The following is an 18,455-nucleotide window of genomic DNA, read 5'->3' as shown; positions in this document are numbered from 1 at the left end:
TGTGTGTGTGTGTGTGTGTGTGTGTGTGTGTGTGTGTGTGTGTGTGTGTGTGTGTGTGTGTGTGTGTGTGTGTGTGTGTGTGTGTGTGTGTGTGTGTGTGTGTGTGTGTGTGTGTGTGTGTGTGTGTGTGTGTGTGTGTGTGATGAACAAATTATACATCAGTTACAGCTTCCAAACCTGAGAACTGCTTAACATAAGAAAATTGCATAACCAGAACAAATCTGAAATTCCCCCTCCCCCTTTGCTGTAGAATATTGAATTTAAAACCCGTATATAGTAAAAATCAAGAAATTCTTGAGGTAAAATTTTTAAAAAACCAATACAGGACATGTGCACATATTAATATAAATCTTTAAAACACGTATTATTAACCACATACAGTTTTAGGCATTCAATGTGTACTTGGTGAAGAATGTTAGAGGTAAAGGCTCTGTGTCCCCAGCAGTTATGGGCCACTGTTGAAGCACTGTAGCTTAGTTTTGAGAAATATAGGCCTTTTTTTTTTTTAAGAACGATGCCAGTTTTTGAGATGAAAGAGACTAAGCACACACAAGATCGTGGTAAAATATCACATTACCATATTCTGAAAGGACCATTTAATGTTATTTTCAGAATCTATGATTTGTACATTTCCAGGGGAGGGTACTTTCACAAAACCTCTTTATCACACAAAATGAGAGAGGAAGGTCACCAGCAATGACTCTTCGACCACAAAAGTCAGTCATGACAAACGGGCTTACCCCTTGAAATAAAGCTGGTGGCAGAACAGAAAAGTAACAGTGCAAGTCTATACATGTCTCCTCAGAAGTAGTTAATGAGACTTACTCCCAGATTAAGTGTGTTTCGCAGGGGTGAGGAACTTTTTAGCTCGAGCGTCACATTCTCTCATGGGCAACCTTCTGGGAGCTACCTACCTGCAGTGGGTGTGGCAAAAGTGGGCTCAATCATACATACACCACTCTCCATCCAGGTAAGCAAGAGGTATTGCCACAGTTCAAGGAGATGTTCCAGCCAGGTAGATTAACCAGAGGAACAGATCAGGGTCAGTGAGGGGTGTGGCCTGGGGAACAGTGGCCTTGGCAGAGTTCCAAGGACTGGAATGAGAAGCATGGAGGGACACATTTGGACCCTGTGCCTGAGGTTCCCTACCCTCTGTTTATAGGACTGTGACTTAAGAAGAAACAAAAGACAGACATGCCAACAATGATACTCAAGAACTCTGGGGCAGGCATGCACTCACAAGGCTAAATGCTATACATTTTGACAACCTCACTGCCAGGGTGGGGAATCTGTGGTCCTCATATATAATCATAGAATAGTAGAGTTGGAAGGGGCCTACAAGGCCAATCCCCTTCCCAGTGCAGGAATCCAGCTTAAAGCATACCCAACAGTATGGTGTCCAACTGCCTTATGAACGCCTTCAACGTTGGAGAGCCCAGCACCTCCATAGGTAATCGGTTCCATTGTTGTACTGCCTTAACAGTTAGGAAGTTTTTTCTGATGTTCAGCCAAAATATGGCTTCCTGTAACTTGAGCCCATTATTCTGTGTCCTGCACTCTGGTATTATCGAGAAGAGATCCTGGCCCTCCTCTGTGTGACAACATCTCCCCTCAGTCTTCTCTTCTCAAAGCTAAACATGCCCAGTTCTTTCAGTCTCTCCTCACAGGGCTTTGTTTCAACTTCCATCAGCCTCAGCCAGTATAGCCAATGGTCAGGAATGAGAGGAGCTGTAGCCCAAAAACAGGTCCCCATCCCTATGCTGAATTTTCCTAAGTTTGAAGGCTGGGAGCGGGGAAAGACAGATAGCAACTTACTTTGAAAACAATCATTCTATCAGGTCAAGAATCAAGCCCTCAACTGCAAATGTGCAAGTACTGTTAAGGGACAAAGTACTGACACATTTACCATCTGTATAAGTTCTCCATCATGGCCTGAAGTAGTTAGGACTTCAGGTGTTTACTGTAATACAATGTCCTGAATGGTTCTGCTGCCCCATTAATGTCTGGGTCAAGGTCTCACTAGGACAGCCTTTCCCAACCAGTGTGCCTCCAGATGTTGTTGGACCACAACTCCCATCTTCCTGACCACTGGCAATGCTGGCTGAGGCTGATGGGAGTTGTGGTCCAACAACATCTGGAGGCACACTGGTTGGGAAAGGCTGCACTAGGATATAAGCAACATAACTAGATAAGGGGCCTACCTTGTAAGCTTAGACACTCCAGGATAGATAGGCAAGGGACAGGCAAAGACATACAGTCAAGGCGTTCCAAACAGAGCCTGTTAACTTAACAGGATCCTTTTCCTGCTTCCTTTTACAGGGGCTGCTGGGAGGATGGGGCAAATGAGACCAGAACATTATCAGAGCTAAGCTGTTGTCAGGGGTTGCTATTCAGTCTTTGTCCCACAATAGGCAGCTCATATATCCAGTGTATTTGCATGATGATCACAGTTACCACACAAATGGCTAGCCACAATAAGCTCTCTGTCATGTTGTGGCTCTTGCACCACTGGGCACCAATAGCAGTTTACAGAGATCTAGGTCACAACAAATGTGATTGAGCAAATGAAAGGGGCATGAACTGTTCATGTGAACCAACCCTTTGATGAACAGCTAAAAGAACATTAAAAAAAAGATCTATGAAATTAAGATATTTTGGGGAAATAAGCTGTGTGCGAATCTCGCCAATTTCACACTGAAATATGTTCTACATCCCAACCCCATTTGAGGTTTTAGTAGCTGTGTTTGCAGTGAAATAGCTAAACTGAAATCCTACACAAGTGCCCAGTTATAACTCAAGAACCCATTGCTAACCTTTATTGCCAACACTAGTCATTCATGACTCTTGGGACCATGGGCTGCCTCAACTCCCCTTTATTTCTCTACTTTGCTTCTGCCCTCATATGTGCTATTGCTGAACTGCACAGAGGCTTTTCTCCAGCACTGGCAAAACAGCATTGATGATGGCAAGCAACATGACACAAAGCTATAGGAAGCAAAGCTACCTCTAGATGAGGGATGGAGAACCCAACACACCCTCCAGATGTTGTTGGACTCGAACTTTCATCAGCCCTCACGAGTATGACCAATAGTCTAGGATGCTGGGAGTTGTAGTCCAGCAACATCTGGAAGGTCACAGGTTACCTCCACCCCGTCACCCTTCCTGTCAGTGTCAGCATAAAAGAATCCCTCATCTTATTACACTAGCATTTACAGCAGGCGTGGAGAACCTCCAGATGCTGCTAGACTACAACTCCCATCATCTCCAATGACTGGCCATGCTGGCTGGGATTGGTGGGAGTTAGCCCAGGATCTGGAGGGTGACAGTTTCCTCACCCCTGTGATTCAGAGCAGGGTTAGGCTCTCAAAATTATGCTGCTCATCATGTTGGATCTAGGATAGGCAATCTGAGCCTTACAGGTTTTGTGTTATCAGCATGACCAGTGCTCATGGGGTGATGGATGCTGTAGTCCATCAACATCTGGAGGCCTGCAGGTTGCTCATATCTGTATTACAAGAACACATTAGATCCCTCAACTTGCAAAAACGCATCTCTCACCAACTGCCCCTCCACAAAAGAAGGAAAAATGAAACTGGCTTCTGTCAAACCACTTTTCCTGGCTACAATCCATTGGCCACAGTTGCTAAGGCTGATGGGAGGTGTAACTCAGCAACATCTGGAGGGCCAAAGATTCCCCACACCTGAGGCAGACATTGAAAACATTTTCTTTTTAAAGAAAATAAAAGAGGTGAGTCACACTATACTTACAACTCTCAGCCTGGTAGTCTGGCACAAACTGCTCATCATTGTCAGGTACCTGAGCTGAAGATAAGGTGGAGGAAAACAGAAAGAAAGGAATTAACATACAAAAGCCACTAAAAACATAAGAATTATCTTAACTCTTAGGACTAGCCGAAGCCAAATCAAGATGATGATTAGCATTAATAAGAATTCAAATTATGTACAAAAACCAACAGAAAAAGAATTTGAGTGTGTAAATTCTGCACATGATCAGGAGCATTTGTTACCATTGAACATTAATTTCCATATTGGCGGGTACGTATCAGAACGTTAAAGTGTGCATTTCAATAAATTAGGTGATGTGTTGGTTGCCAAGTACCCTGACAGTAAAACTAGTGGTAGACAGCAGTTACCCACATTAGATTTATGCTTGCATCTGACCAACATTTAGGAGGAAGCACTGCATCTATGTAGTAATAAATTAGGCTGGTATCACTGGAGAAAGCAACCAACCGGTCAAACATAATGTATGCAGAAGTCCATGTAAGCTTTTCAGGCTGTTACTTTTGAACTGTAGCATTTTATTGAAAAGAGAAAAGCTACAGTCAAAGGGGGGTGGGGTGGAGTAGTTGTTTACAATGAAGAGATTAGAAGGATTCATTTCTTTGTGAATGCTGTGAAATTCTAGGATCCATCTAAACCAGTATTCATTGTACCAAGAACTCCAGACTGCTCATTCAAAAGGAGTACCAATTTTTTGTTTTTTTAATTTAGCACAGATGGAAACTTAGCTCCATGCTTCTAAAACAAGAATGTCTTTGAAACATTCATAATTTAGCTTAGAAAGTAAGGACATTTCTGCAAAGAAACCTAAGCAGTATTAAGATTAGCAAGGATCCACTATGTGTCCACAAGTGTGGCTAAAATACATTGTTAAATAAACGTACATTACATAGCAAAATCTCACTTCACCATATTCTAAGATCCGCATATAATTCAAGCCTTCTCTTTATGCTTGGTTATTCAGAAATAAGGCTCACTGAGTTCAATACAACTTACTTCCAAGTAAGATGCATAGGATTAAGCAACACAGCTGTAAATCTACGTTTATATTCAGCAGTATTTTTTGTTTTTGTTTTTCATTTCCCTAGTTCACCAAGAGTCCTCTCCTAGGGGCTTATTGGCTAACCATACATTCATACCTATACGGGTTAATTTGTCTCATGATCAGAATCATTGCTGGCATTGCTTAGTGGAAAGCATCTGGGTAAATTAAAGTCAGCAACAAATATACAGTCCTACCCTAGTTATTAACATACTTAAAATCAAGATGAGTTGGGTGCTTGCTTTTAAGACACCACCAGACACCATCATTTTCCCCAGTGTCAAAAGTTGACACTGGTTTATTCTCCTTCAAATATATATATATAACATTAGGCAAACAGCTAGCAGGAACAAAAACTCCTTTTGGACTATTGCAGCACTAATAAATGAATGTAGCATGAAACACTTTTAAACAGGCTTTCATCTTATCATTAAGGGCTTCGTTGACACAAAACATCCACACAATAGACAGATATCCAACATACACAGCTCCTATTAAGGCCAATGTAAAATCATATACGAGTCAAGAAGAGTGATATGAGAGGAGTCCACACTAGCCCAAAAAGATGTTTACTGAGGCTGTTATCTAATGAGCTGCTTAGATTCAGAGCACATGACTTATGCCAACCCAGGTTCATTTGAACAACTGGGCCCCATATCGTAACATGAGCTTCTTTTGAATCTCCCCTCATTTCCAAAGACAGATTGCCATGCAGCGTGAGATATTGTTCTTTGAGGATAAGCCACGTGTGACAGTTCTTTGGCTCACAGAATTAGTTTCTTCTTTGCCTAGATCTTGACCAGGGCTTCTAGATCACACTCACAACAACACCACTTGCTCATGATTTTATTAATTGGGCAGAATTAGACTGCATTAGAATCAAGAGATATTTGAGGTAAAGGCATTGTCATCTGTATAACAGCTAATTTATATATCCAAGTTAGCATCTACTGTTGACATGTTACAGAGAAAACCTCTACTCTTTTAAATGTGAAAATGGTTTATGGTGTTTTGGCAACTACCAAACAATGCGAACGTAAGTTTCAGTAGTAGGCATATAGGGGATCATGACTATATTCATATAGTTGTTCATTTTGGGAAAGCATTGAGACTATAGTCAAAACTGCAAATTATAATGTACCACCCTTTTCATTGCTCTCCCTTATTGCCACAGAAGCCTAGCCACTACAAAGATCCTGCACATTCTATATTTTAATCCAGTTTATATTCCAGTAGTACATATAGATTAACCTCTTTTCCCATCAAAGGGAACCACGACATCATTAGCATTAGGAGGACACAGCCTACTTTTCTTTATTTTTAAAACAAGCATTTTAGCCTCACAGCAATCCTATGAGGTAGGTTTAGGTTGAGACATAATGACACAAGGGGAGCCTTGAAGCTGAATTCCCCATGTCAAAGCTAAACACTTAGCCACTATGCTGATTCACAAGCCCAAGAGAAAAAGCAAACTTAGCAGCATTCCACAAGTTGTTTTATTCAGCTTAGCAGAACCTGCTTTGCATTTTGTAGCAATGTGGGGGAGGGAAAATGGAAGTATAAATGAAAGTCCTCAGACTAACTTTTAAAAATTGGTTGAAGTATTTTAATAAGTTAAAATAAAAAGAGTAACAAACTTGTTAATCAGCATCATGAGTGGCAGAATCTGATACAACGAAATGGTATCTGTACACTCTGACCTCGATATACTGGAAGTCAGGGATATATTTAAGACACAAGGATGAACAGACTAGCATACATTTTAAAAAGTTACTTTCTTAAGCGAAAACAATGAACTGGATCATTTTTCTGATATTGCAGACACATGTAGCAGAGACTACATGTAGTAAATATAGGATGTAGCCTGCACTTACATCTGTACTATATACAAATTTGTACAGAAGTTGTCCTTTACCAGTGAAACCCACTCATTGCACACATTTTAGTAGTATTACAAACTAGAACAGTGGAGAGGCAGTGTGGTGTAGTGGTTAAGGTGTTGGACTATGAGCTGGAGGACCAGGGTTCGAACCCCCACACAGCCATGAAGCTCACTGGGTGACCTTGGGCCAGTCACTGCCTCTCAGCCTCAGAGGAAGGCAATGGTAAATCCCTCTGAATACCGCTTACCATGAAAACCCTATTCATAGGGTCGCCATAAGTCGGGGTCGACTTGAAGGCAGTACAAACAAAAAAACAAACTAGAACAAAGCCTTAGCTTTCCCTTTCAAAGGACAGAAAATCTACAGCAGAAATTCACTATTAACATTCATTTTTATCACTAGGTTACATCTGCATTGACTTTTGATGTGCCAGATTGACAATAAAGGGGGAACCCACTGTTGCCTTTCATAGAATATATCTATGCAAGGAGAACCCCCCCCAAGTATACACCATTTTATAAATACAGTTTTAAAAAAGCTTTCTTAAAAAATAAAAGTACTACTGAGCCATTTACAAAACTCTGTAGAAAGAATGTCTGAAATGCAGATTTTTCTTCTCTATTGGGAGTAAATTAAATGTGATTAGACACCTGTTCTGACATTTTATGCTGTTTCTTGGATGCAAACACCTCCCTTTGGAGAAGTTCTCAATCCCATGTTGATGAGTATAAGAAAATATATATACCTGCCCTTAACATTACAAATGAAAACACTGATCAAATATAAAGATGATATCAGAATTAGTACAGGACACCAAGATTTAAACTCTCCTGGAAATAAAAGACTCGTGTCTAATCTCTTGTCCCACAGTGCCTCCACTCCTTTTAGAGAAGGGGAGCAGTGATGCATTAGTAACTTACATGCGATCCTACATAAGTCCACTCAGAAGTAAGCCCCTTTGGGTTCAATGAGACACTCCCAGCTAAGTTTGTAAAGATGTACACCCTTACTAATGTAATCTTGTCAAAAAAACTTTCACACACACATACCCCAAAAGAGCCTCACCTTGAAGGACTTGCAAGTTAGACCAGCAAGCAGGCAGTTAAATAGAACTAAAAGCACAGACGTCTGAAAAGCAAAATATAATTTTTGAGGGATGTAACTGCAAGCACATTTATATATCATTCATTTCCTCTCTTCTTGTCAATGCAGTTGCTGCAATTCTGTGAGGCTGTCATAAAGGCTACAGTGGTTTTGAATACAGTGTCAGTGTGCAGGGCAAAGGGGGGGAGGCACATCAACACAATTATTTCCTGAACACAGATAATTACATAAAGGGGCAAAAATCTTCAAATGCATGTAATAATCTCCATCTTTTTAAGATGACCATGTCCCCACTCTGTTTAATTAAATGAGAAGGAAGGGGGAAATAAACACCAGAAGCCTTTTGAGGAGCTTAAGCATGTGACAATACTGGTAATAGCAGGAACAGCTCTGTCAGGTTCGTTCTGCATTAATATAGACAAGTTGCCACCAATTCTCCAACTCTTTACTTGAGCGACCAACATCTGTTCTTTGCTAAAGCCTGATTATTACCAAATGTTTCTCCTCTCCCACTCCCTTCCCAGCTTCTCCCCATCTCCCATGGGTGGAAGTAAAGGCAACACAGCATTAATTATGATCTTTACAAAGAGCTCTCAGTTTGGTGTTTGTTTTTTTTAAACTTTCCTTAAAATCACTTGCTTGGTTAAAAACATGAGCTCCTTTCAGCCCAATCTCCCACATATGATGTTTTACAGGGACACAAGCCCTATCCAAGCTTAATGGGACCAGCGGAGGTGCGGATAAGATCGTGCCCTTTGTGCTTTTGGCATTTTAAACACAGTACAGAAATTAACTTTTTTTTTAATATTAAGAGGAAGAGATCTGAACATGTTACTTGGAGTGGGGTGGGGCAAAGAAAGACACTCAGATTTTAGCGTATCAAGCAAGCCAGAAGCAGGCTGTAAAAGAAAAAGACATAAGCTGAAGATCAATTTACTTTCTTCTCTGGCAAATATACAAAAAAAAAAAGCATGAGTGTGCTGAAAGGTGGGGAGAAAGAGAGAGGATGGAAAACTAGGCACCAGCCCATACAAAAAGGAGTTGCTATTTAATTAAAGCCAGCTCTACCCACTATAACAATGACCTGCAGCCAAACAAGGCAGAAGACGTAGGAGTGATTCTTTCTGCCAGTGAATGAGACAGCTGATCTCCTAAGTCATTCTTCACAACAAGCAGTCAAAACTGGAGCTCTGCCTCCATTCACAAAAAAAAAAAAAAAATCCAGCAAGAAACATCTGGCTTCAACCACCATTTTTTCTAGTCACACCGGGGTAGGAAAAAAAAAAGAGAAGAAAAAGAGAAAGAGAGAACAGAGTAAACTTGAACTTTTTACATAAACACATCCATTCCGCTGCTTCATCTCACATACAGCACAGGCCCTTACTAGGACAAGCAAACTTACCATAAATGAGCAGTCAAGCAAAAACTAAGAAGCTGATAAAAGCTGCTCCCTAAATGAAGAGTCACAGAATCTACGGGGGGGGGAGGAAGGGGGGGAAAGAAAAGAGTAGACAAGGTAGATTGGCAGGGAAACTATTTCTATTCCCTTTCTTGTTTGAAGAACTTCCTCCAGAGTATGGCAGCGCTTCCTCTAGTGAGTTCGGGTTATCAAGGGATTAGGTATTTCCTAAAGTTTTTCCCCACCATCAAGACACGTTGAGAGGGGATATATTACTTTGATTATTCTGGAAGCAAGAAGTTATTCGGTGGCTAAAATGTAGGAAGTGAACATTGGTCTCTTCTATGTGACTGGTGACTTTTCTAAAATGAGCTGTACAGGAAGAGTACCCAACCATTTGAAGACAGCACATGTTTTGCATCTTCTGAAAGTACCAAGAAATATAATGTTGCCGACATTGCTAGAAGTTTTGCCCAAGACACTTTTAAGAACCCATACAATTCTGCATGCAAACTGGATGACGGTATGTAAAATTCAAGTGGATTTTGAAAGTGCAGCTCAGACCTTGTAAACTTATAAGCATTCTTAAAACAACTCCAGAAAGTAGTGAAGTTGGGGAAGGGCGGGTTAGAAATACTCAGTGGCACAAAACATTACACCAATTCCTATAAAGCTCAGAATTGCCCATTTGCGACACATACATACATGTATGTATTTCCCAATTTCAGGAAGCTTCAGCCTCCAAGATCCCCCCCCCTCCCAATGAAAAATAAACTTGTGTGCTAGGTCTACCATTTCAACATAATGTCTTATCATACTTCCCAGTTTTTTACTGCACTGAGTTCATTCCAATATTCCACTGATTAATTTTTCAATACAGTGCACTATTTTATTTCCTGCATCGGATTATGAGATCTTCAAAAAAAGGCAAAACTTTTTTTAAAAACACTGTACCAACAAACAAGAGCAAGATCCCTCAACTTAAGGCTGCAATCCTCTATCCAGTTAACTGGGAGCAAGTTCCACTGAAGTCAATGGGGCTCTTTTTTGAGTAGATATGCATACGATTGCACTGTCAAAGATTCTGCAACTCCCTTGACTTGGGGCAGGATGGCAAACATTGGAGGGTGACCCGATTTACAGCACCTGAATAACTGATCCTATTGAAATAAGAACTTGAATGTTAGGGGAGGTGGAGACTTCTATTGGTAGCTATTAGTTTCGTTGGAAATAAAGAGAGGCAGCAATCAAAACTGTCATGGCACTCATTATGTATAAGCATTGCTAACAGCAAAAGATCTGATGCACCCTCTTTCGTAAAACGTTCATTCACCAGAACTGACCAATACGCAGCACCAACATATTATAATGAAATCAGTTCTTTTACCTGGATATCCCTTGCCACTTTGCAGAGAAGGAAAGAATCAAGCAATTCCTTCACCTACTTCTTTGATTAACAGATTAGTCTATACTGAAATTCCAAATGGCGTTGGGTCAAATCAATACCAACGTTAACAGAAATACAGGCTTATCATCTCTCCCACAACGTTTACATTCTGGTTATTCTATTCAACTTTTTAATGTTTTCAATAAGGATTTAAAAGCATACTTCCCCTTTAGCTCATTTTTCTTTCAACCACAAAAACGTTTCTACCATAACACAGCAGGCTTTCAGCATCAGTTCTTTTTCTTTTTCTTCTTTTTTTCCTTTTTGTTGTTGTTACAGAACAAACAGCTGGAGCTTCCCATAATGAAAAATACATTATGCTCATATTTGAGCCGATTCTTTCAAGTCAATGGTTAACTTCTATTTGTCAAGAGAAACTTAATGCAATAGCTACAGATTCAATAAGAGGAGTTGCATAGTATTGCTGGGTCAGCATGGGGCCACCATGACTTCACATGGGGAGGGATGGTGGAAATTCACATATAGCGGTACTGAAATCCTTTTATTACTTGAAAGCAAGTTCCACCAATTTCGAGGCCAGTTTTTACGTGCATGCATATAAGAGCCTGAATAGCATTGACTGTTAGGAAGAAATATTAATGCTTGACTAAACGAGGAAATTATTAACAGCCTTTCATCACTTTTTTTAATATCCTGATATCGATTGCTTATTCTAAATCTCAGCATTGCTATTAAGAGGAACAGGAGTTTTATTTTCCTTTCCCCACTGAGGGGGGGCAGTCATCTAATTCTGTTCCTTATATGTAAAGCAGGAAGAAATTCTGTGGAACCCTCTGTTGCATTCTTGCACTACAGGATGCAACACATTTTTGAGTGTGACATTTTGGGCTTGGCATAGTGCACACATCACACAACAGCAACAAAATAAAATGGCCTGTTTCCATTCACCACTTTGAATTATATTCTTCCTTCAATACATATGTAAATCCCATTGTTTCCAATGGCACTTTTTGTGCACACACTGAAAAGAGAATAGACTGTTTATGATTACTCATTTTAAGCAACATTCTCCACAGAAGAATAGGGATGCTGATAAATATGCAGCTGAAGCGTCTCAACTATTAAGGGCAATTCTTTCTCATCCCCACTCCCTCAATTCTTCATATCCACAGAGTTAAGTATGTTGCAGTGCAACAGAGAAGAGGATTTTTTTCTGACCTGGTTAGTACCCAATGGGAGTTCTGAACTCATAGAAGAATCCTATCAATTGCTATTGCTCCAAGTTGAAAAAAAGGGAGGTATCAACATGTCATGGCCACTTTCCTGGCTACACAGCATCATGAAAATAATTGTGTGAACAAATAGCATGGCTGCAAATTTGGTCGAGTTGTAACTTTACAAAGAACCAGGACCACCATCAATGGACAAAATCAAGGGAAAGGTAAAAATGAGATTAGCTGAAATAGCAGTTTGGGGGTTAAAAAGTCATCTCTGGTCCAATTGCAGTTGACACTGAATGGAAGCATCCCTAACAGATATTCTGCAAACTTTGGATTATATTTTCCTCCTTTAATGTGCAAAAAGAGATTATGAAATTATGACTGTGCAGTTCTGGCTTTCTTTAAAAAAAACACCCCACTTTCCTTTCTTCCAGAACACTCACTTTCAACTACTGATATTTCTGAACAACAGGAAAATAACTAGATCAATTTCACCTTTAAAAGCTTATTTAAATAAACTCTAAAGAGCAGCTACTGTAACAGTACACAATATACAAATATTTCTGTACAGTGATTCATTTTAAATAGGATATTTCAGTAATACTATAGTCTAACTTTCTTATTTTACTTAACAATCCTACACATGTCTACTTACAAGTAAGTCCCACTGAGTTTCCTGGCTTATTTCCAGTAAAGCAGGTATAGGGTACATATTTAATCAGAAGTAAGTCCCATTGTTTTCTATGGGGCTTACTCCCAGAGAAGTATGCAGGAATGTAGCCTAAATTCTTAATTCTCTTGTCTGTATGTGGACTGTACACATACACACACACACAAATGAATGAATGAATGAATGAATTGATATGGAAAAAAGTATTCTGAATCCTTTCTTCATAAACAGAATAAAGTAAACTATTACGGAACATATGAAAATATTAAAATAGTTTTTAAAAATAGCAATTCAGCAGCAAAAATATTGGATCCAATAATAATTTCTCAAATTAATGCCAACATTTAGTCACTATCAACTGAACCAAAATCCAAAACAGATACATACAAATTGCAACTTCAAAAAAATGAATCGCTCAATTTGAAATTAATATCCTCATCTCAGCTTTTAGAGTTTTAATAATCTTCTGGTTTATTATGATGAATAATGTGTAAAGGTCTATGAACAACTTAAGTTACCTTAATATAATGAGTCACTCTTGCATTTTAAAGAGGAATTTCACTGCAGTTGGTCCTATTACAAGTGCTCTTCCAACTTAAAGTTCTACCATCTCTTATGCACACAGGGCACCTGGTTTCTCCGTACTGATGTTGGACATAAAAAACATGACTAGGAATAAAAGATTAGAAAAAGGACGGAAAAGCTTACACTATATGCTAACTACTTGGCAAAAATATATGGAGAGAGATCAAAAAGCTAGTCAGCCTATACCATTACAGCATTTCCTCCTTTCCATGTTAAGTAGTCACATTCAATTCTCTCTTCTGGTTCTCCCCTCCAAAAGAAACAGAATGTCCATTCAAACAGACAATAATGTACATTCAGTCAGAGATAAAAAAAATAAAATAAAAACTCCCATGAATTCTCAACATTCATAAACAAGTCAGAATGCATGCACAGTATTGGTTATATGTGAACAAGGTAAAATTCAGCCTTATGCTTCTAGATAAAATATATATTAAAGGAAGGCAAGATAATCTATACTGAGTCATCTTCATTTCATGGTGGAAATAAACACATTTTAAAACAGCCAAACAGGTCACAGAAAAATATCCCTAAGCTAGGAATAACTTCACTTGCTTTTGCAAAACTTCTCTTAACATCACAGCTGTTCCACTTCAGTATTAAACTAATTTCTTAAAACCTGACAGCAATGCTGGAGTCACAGCATCAGATTTCAAACCGTCACAAATAAAATAAACAAGGGGGATGAAACAGTTTCTCTTTTTTTAAAAGCATTGCAAAACAACCAAAAAATAAAGCTCATTGCTCCTTCAGTATTTCGATACACACCTAATGTTCTGTGTTGGGAGCAAGGTGGGAAGAAGACACTTGCACTTAAATCTTGAAGCATCCCGTCCTGATGAGCCCAGGGAAACTATATTCTGCCATCAGAAAAGTACTTCCACCAGAAGACCAAACAATTGTGTGCACTGCTCTAAAGGAAACAGCAAGCCCAGTTCTGGCTGTATGCAGTCTCTTGAGGTACAATAATATAAACCTGATCAATTGCAATTAAAATCTGAACAGAGGCTTGGAACTTGAAGTCTTGGAGCATTAGTTCTTGCCAAAAGCAGATGTGATTGTGAGCTGGAAGCAATTTCTCCTGGTAATTTGTGATGACATTGGGTAGAGCAGCCCCAGAGTCCCCAAAGACAAACTCATCAGAGGCTCTAATGTATGCATGACACATGAGGTGGCTCTTTTAGAGCTCAATTAATTGGGCTGAACATTAAGACAGCAAGTTCAGGACTTTTTCCTCCCCCCCCCTTTCCCTCCACCAACCCCCTCCCCTTTTTCATCCAGAGTTGTTTTCCCCTTTTTTCCTTTCCTTTTTTGCAAAAAGACTTTTTCCCTCTTACCTTCTGCAAGCCACGTCTCCTGTAATTGGCTCAGATCTTGAAACAGTTCTAAGAAAAGAGGAAGAGATGAATAAAGGGAAAGCACATTTCCCTTTAAAAAAATAAAATAAAATGCTTACATGTGCCTCATTCCCCCATCTCCTTGTACAAACTGTACTTCCTAATACTATTCTGGAATAGATGCAAACTGAAAATACCCCTATTAATGTCAAATTATTATTATTTAGATTCTAAAACCTGTGTGACCGACTGCCTGTATTTTACTATCACCTCCGGCAATAATAATCAGTACCCTTTTCAGCTCTAAAGCTGAACGTGCACATATGGCAAATAATGGGACATATCTGAGTAGACATGCACAGGATTGCAACGTTAGTCAATCAATGACATATTCCCAGCATGTCTACACAGAAATAAGTCACACTGACTTCCCCGGGGCTTACTCCCAAGTAACTGAGCACAGGTCTGAAGCCTGAGTTTTCATTTAAAATTCCCATAATCTTTGTTGCCCTGAAACAATTGAAGACCTGTTCTGGAAACCCTTGCACAAACAGGTACACTGCTTTATCCATATCTTTCATATGTAGCACTATGAAAATGGTGAAGCAAACTCCATTTGTTATTTTTTAGGCAAGGCAGTTCCATGTCATGGTAAAGCAAGAATTGTATATTGATTATGTTGCAAGCATGTTTCGTTAATACACACCCAAATCCAAATGTGAGAAGAATTTGAACCCAATGTTTACATTTTCAAGTCTTAAGTCATTCTAGTTTAAATCAGTTATTTGTACAACAAACAGTTCAGGAAGCCAATAATGGAGAGTGTGTGTGTTTTTACCCACTTTCCACATTCTTACAGCTCATTCTCTGCAAGCTGATGGTGAATGTTTGGGAACTTTCTCAGCTACGACCAAGTGGGGGGGGGGAGGGGGCAGGTTGTCTCCTGTTGCAGGTGTCCAGACTGGGCGGACATTTCTAAACTGAGTTCTAAGGGCTCCCAATTTCCCAAGGGCTTCACTGCCTTGCTTGCAATCTGAGAAAAAGTTGTGCGGGTGTCCATACACCCACCTCACCCAATGATTGCATGACATGGAACAATCCATCAAAGAATTACCACTGCAGAACAGCTGTTCACTGTAACAGGATATGGGCAGGAATCTCCTTCCTGGCAAGCCACACCGAAACACACTGAAGTAATACTGCAATAGTACTGTGTGAAACTCCTAAGAAGTTAGCTTTATGGGACTTAGTGGCCTGAGCTGTCTTCGGAGGTACAGCTACAAAGGCTGCCCTTATTCCCTCTTCAGATTTCATGGCATGGTCAGTACTACTACTACTACAATCAAGAGAACAGGGATACAAAGGATAGCAAAGACAGGGCTCTAACAGTGTCACTAATTATCTTGTGCCCTGTATCAATAACGTGGCTAACCCCCCAGTTTGCCAAGCAAACAACGTCAAGAGTTCAGCATCTCTCTGAAAAGCAATGGCAGCAACAGCATAAACAAACTTTGTTGGGATGTGGGGGTTGGGATGGAAAAAGCCATCCAAGCAAAGGAGCTATGCGCACCCTTCTAGGATCTGTCATGTCAGCTCTTGCTACATTCTCAACTCAGGTGTGTGACATTATTTATGTCCCTTCTGTGCAACAATACTTAACACAGAGAGGGGTGAGTCACAGAGAGGTACAGCAGCTTAGCGGTGAATCGCTTTCGTCAGCTTGTGTCATATTGTTAAATGTGGTTTTCTTGTCTTATTTCTATAAATAGATGTGGACAAGAACCCAGTTTTGGGAAGAGGGAAAGAAAAAACACCAGAATATAAAAAGCACATCACATGACAACTTGTTATTTTTGGGGGGGGGGGATACAATTTATTCACCCTCCCTCCCTCAACACAAATCCTCACCTTCTGAGTCATGAGCCAGATCTCTGTTAATGAATTTTTTTTTCCTGACATTTGTTGGTCGCTCATTACAGTTTCTCCCACAGGGATTCTACAAATAGAAAAGACTGGTTACTTTTAAAGAACAAGAAAAAAAAGAGGCAACACAACAACTCATACTAGCCACATATTTCTAAAATATTAATTGCTGAAAGAGAAAAAACTTTTCTAGTCGCTCAAATCCTAAACTTCAAACTAGAGTTTACTGTCAGGATTATTGGCATTATTTTTCAGGGGAATGTTTTATGTCTCAACCCACCTGCCCAAAACACACATCTCTACAGCCACCTATACTTTCCAGAGCAACACTGTATTAAGCTTAGGATATATTTTTAGAAATTTGCAGCACTAACACCTACACAAGAATATTTTTAAAGAGTCAGCCGCTTCATTAAAGCTCATTGGGAGAACAGCGCAAAGACAACAACAGGCTGCTTTGTTCTCAAGGCTTATTGTTCTCAAGGCATTAAAGTGCTTTGAAAGTTCCTTTTTTAAAGAAATTGATAGGGTTAAAAAAAATAGGTTGTCTCCACATCATTCTTCCCAGATGGCAAACACCTTCACAAACTTTGAAAGCAGTATCAGCCCTTGCCGCTGTTCTCTTCTTCCACTGATGGGAGTGTGTGTGTTTTTTTATCCAACCAGTGATGGTCTTTGGAAGAAAATGAGAAAACATTGAAATAAACATCCATCTCACAAACCAGACACAGGAAGCCTACTCCCACTGCAAAGAAAATATTTTCCCGCAAAAGCTTTCCTCTCCTCCCCACATGCACACACTTTATTGCACCCTCACCCCTGAGAGATCCAACTTTAAGCAACTTTGTAACTGATCACTCACATTGGTGACCATGTAAGGCACTTGCTGGTCGTAAAATCCATCCATTCTGCAGACTTCAGCTGAGTGTTTTTTTTAATTAGTATTATTATTTGCTGAACATTGGACTTAAAGAAGTTTCCTCCAGATGTAGTCTTCAAGCAGCCTAAAAACAGGAACACAAAATGGCTTTTAGCTTTATTTTAAAAAAGGCATGAATGAACCGCTTGAATTTGCATAGCTAATAATCCTCCAAGAGTCCCATTCATAAAAAACACACACATCTCCCTCCCTCCCTCCTTCCCTCTCTGTGCTGCCTTCTCCTGGGTTACAAGCAAGAGCCGGAAAAAAGACAGCCAGAAGGGGGAAAAGGACTTTTGAAGGAAGAAATCAAATAGAGAAGCAAAGCTGCTGATTAATACGTCCGTTTGGTCCCTGGAGCGCCCTGGGGATCAAACTAGCCCTGCTCTTTCGTAAACGTGAACAGAACTAGTAATGGCGCACAACAAAACTCGCGTTGCACCTAACGGGAGAAGAGACGGCTGAACTACCTTCTTTTTGCAAACCACAACCACGTAATCAGGCGAAGCTATACGGACAACAAAGTTGCTACCAAAGACCCACCTGAAGGTACCGCCAGACGATCGGCTGCGCGCACAGGCGTGCACGCATACAAAAAGAAGCCCTTCCAATTTAATTTTTAAAAAACATTAATTATTTCCCAGCACTTCCCCCTTGGAAACGAAAAGCTCCACTGACAGTGTTCTTTATTCGGTGGTTTTTCCTCTATTTCTCCTCCAGGGGCCTCCAATCCAAACTGATGGATCTCCGCATCCTATTGGCTCTCCGCGTCTTTCACAGGATCAGATTTCTGCCTGTCAATCAGGCTGCCTCTCACCCCCTAAGGGAAAAAGGGAAAAGACGGATCTTCCCGGATTTCTGCAGGGGATTCGACAGATCCTTTACTCCGTAATTTGACCAATTTTTAAAAAAATAAAAAGGTAATACTATTGCTCAAAATTATGCTCTCCTTAACGCTAAGGACGCTGGATCTTACGCAACTCTCAGTGATAATAGCTCCTCTGCTATACAGACTGCGGTGCCCGGATCGAGTATTTTTGCCCACCGCTGCCACGAAATGCTCCTGATTAAGCAACTTCGAGGGATACCCCCCCCCCGCTCCTCGGGCAGCAAATACATACATTAAACGCAGCTAGAATGAATTGTTGTTTTCTTTCAGCT

General features: G+C 40.1%; 1 protein-coding gene across 4 annotated transcripts in view; it reads right to left on the bottom strand.

Annotated features, from left to right (window-relative positions):
* The window catches only part of ETV1 (ETS variant transcription factor 1), a 103,896-nt gene extending 85,773 nt beyond the window's left edge, over positions 1–18,123 (bottom strand). The window contains exons 1-5 of one of the 4 annotated variants that reach the window (XM_061586524.1): positions 17,838–18,122; positions 17,238–17,379; positions 16,361–16,448; positions 14,453–14,500; positions 3,769–3,822 (exon numbers count right to left, since the gene is read on the bottom strand). In XM_061586524.1, coding sequence (XP_061442508.1) covers positions 3,769–3,822; positions 14,453–14,500; positions 16,361–16,448; positions 17,238–17,282 — 235 coding nt within the window. In that variant the 5' untranslated portion in view covers positions 17,283–17,379; positions 17,838–18,122. Of the gene's footprint in view, positions 1–3,768; positions 3,823–14,452; positions 14,501–16,360; positions 16,449–16,964; positions 17,088–17,237; positions 17,380–17,837 lie in introns of those variants that run through there. The other 3 variants (XM_061586525.1, XM_061586522.1, XM_061586523.1) reach the window with 3 other exon arrangements.
* Positions 18,124–18,455: the final 332 nt, after the last annotated feature.

Source organism: Rhineura floridana, chromosome 10, assembly GCF_030035675.1.
Source record: "Rhineura floridana isolate rRhiFlo1 chromosome 10, rRhiFlo1.hap2, whole genome shotgun sequence".
Lineage (NCBI taxonomy): Eukaryota > Metazoa > Chordata > Lepidosauria > Squamata > Rhineuridae > Rhineura > Rhineura floridana.
Note: the sequence above shows the minus strand (reverse complement) of the source record. Positions and strands in the feature narration are given on the sequence as shown.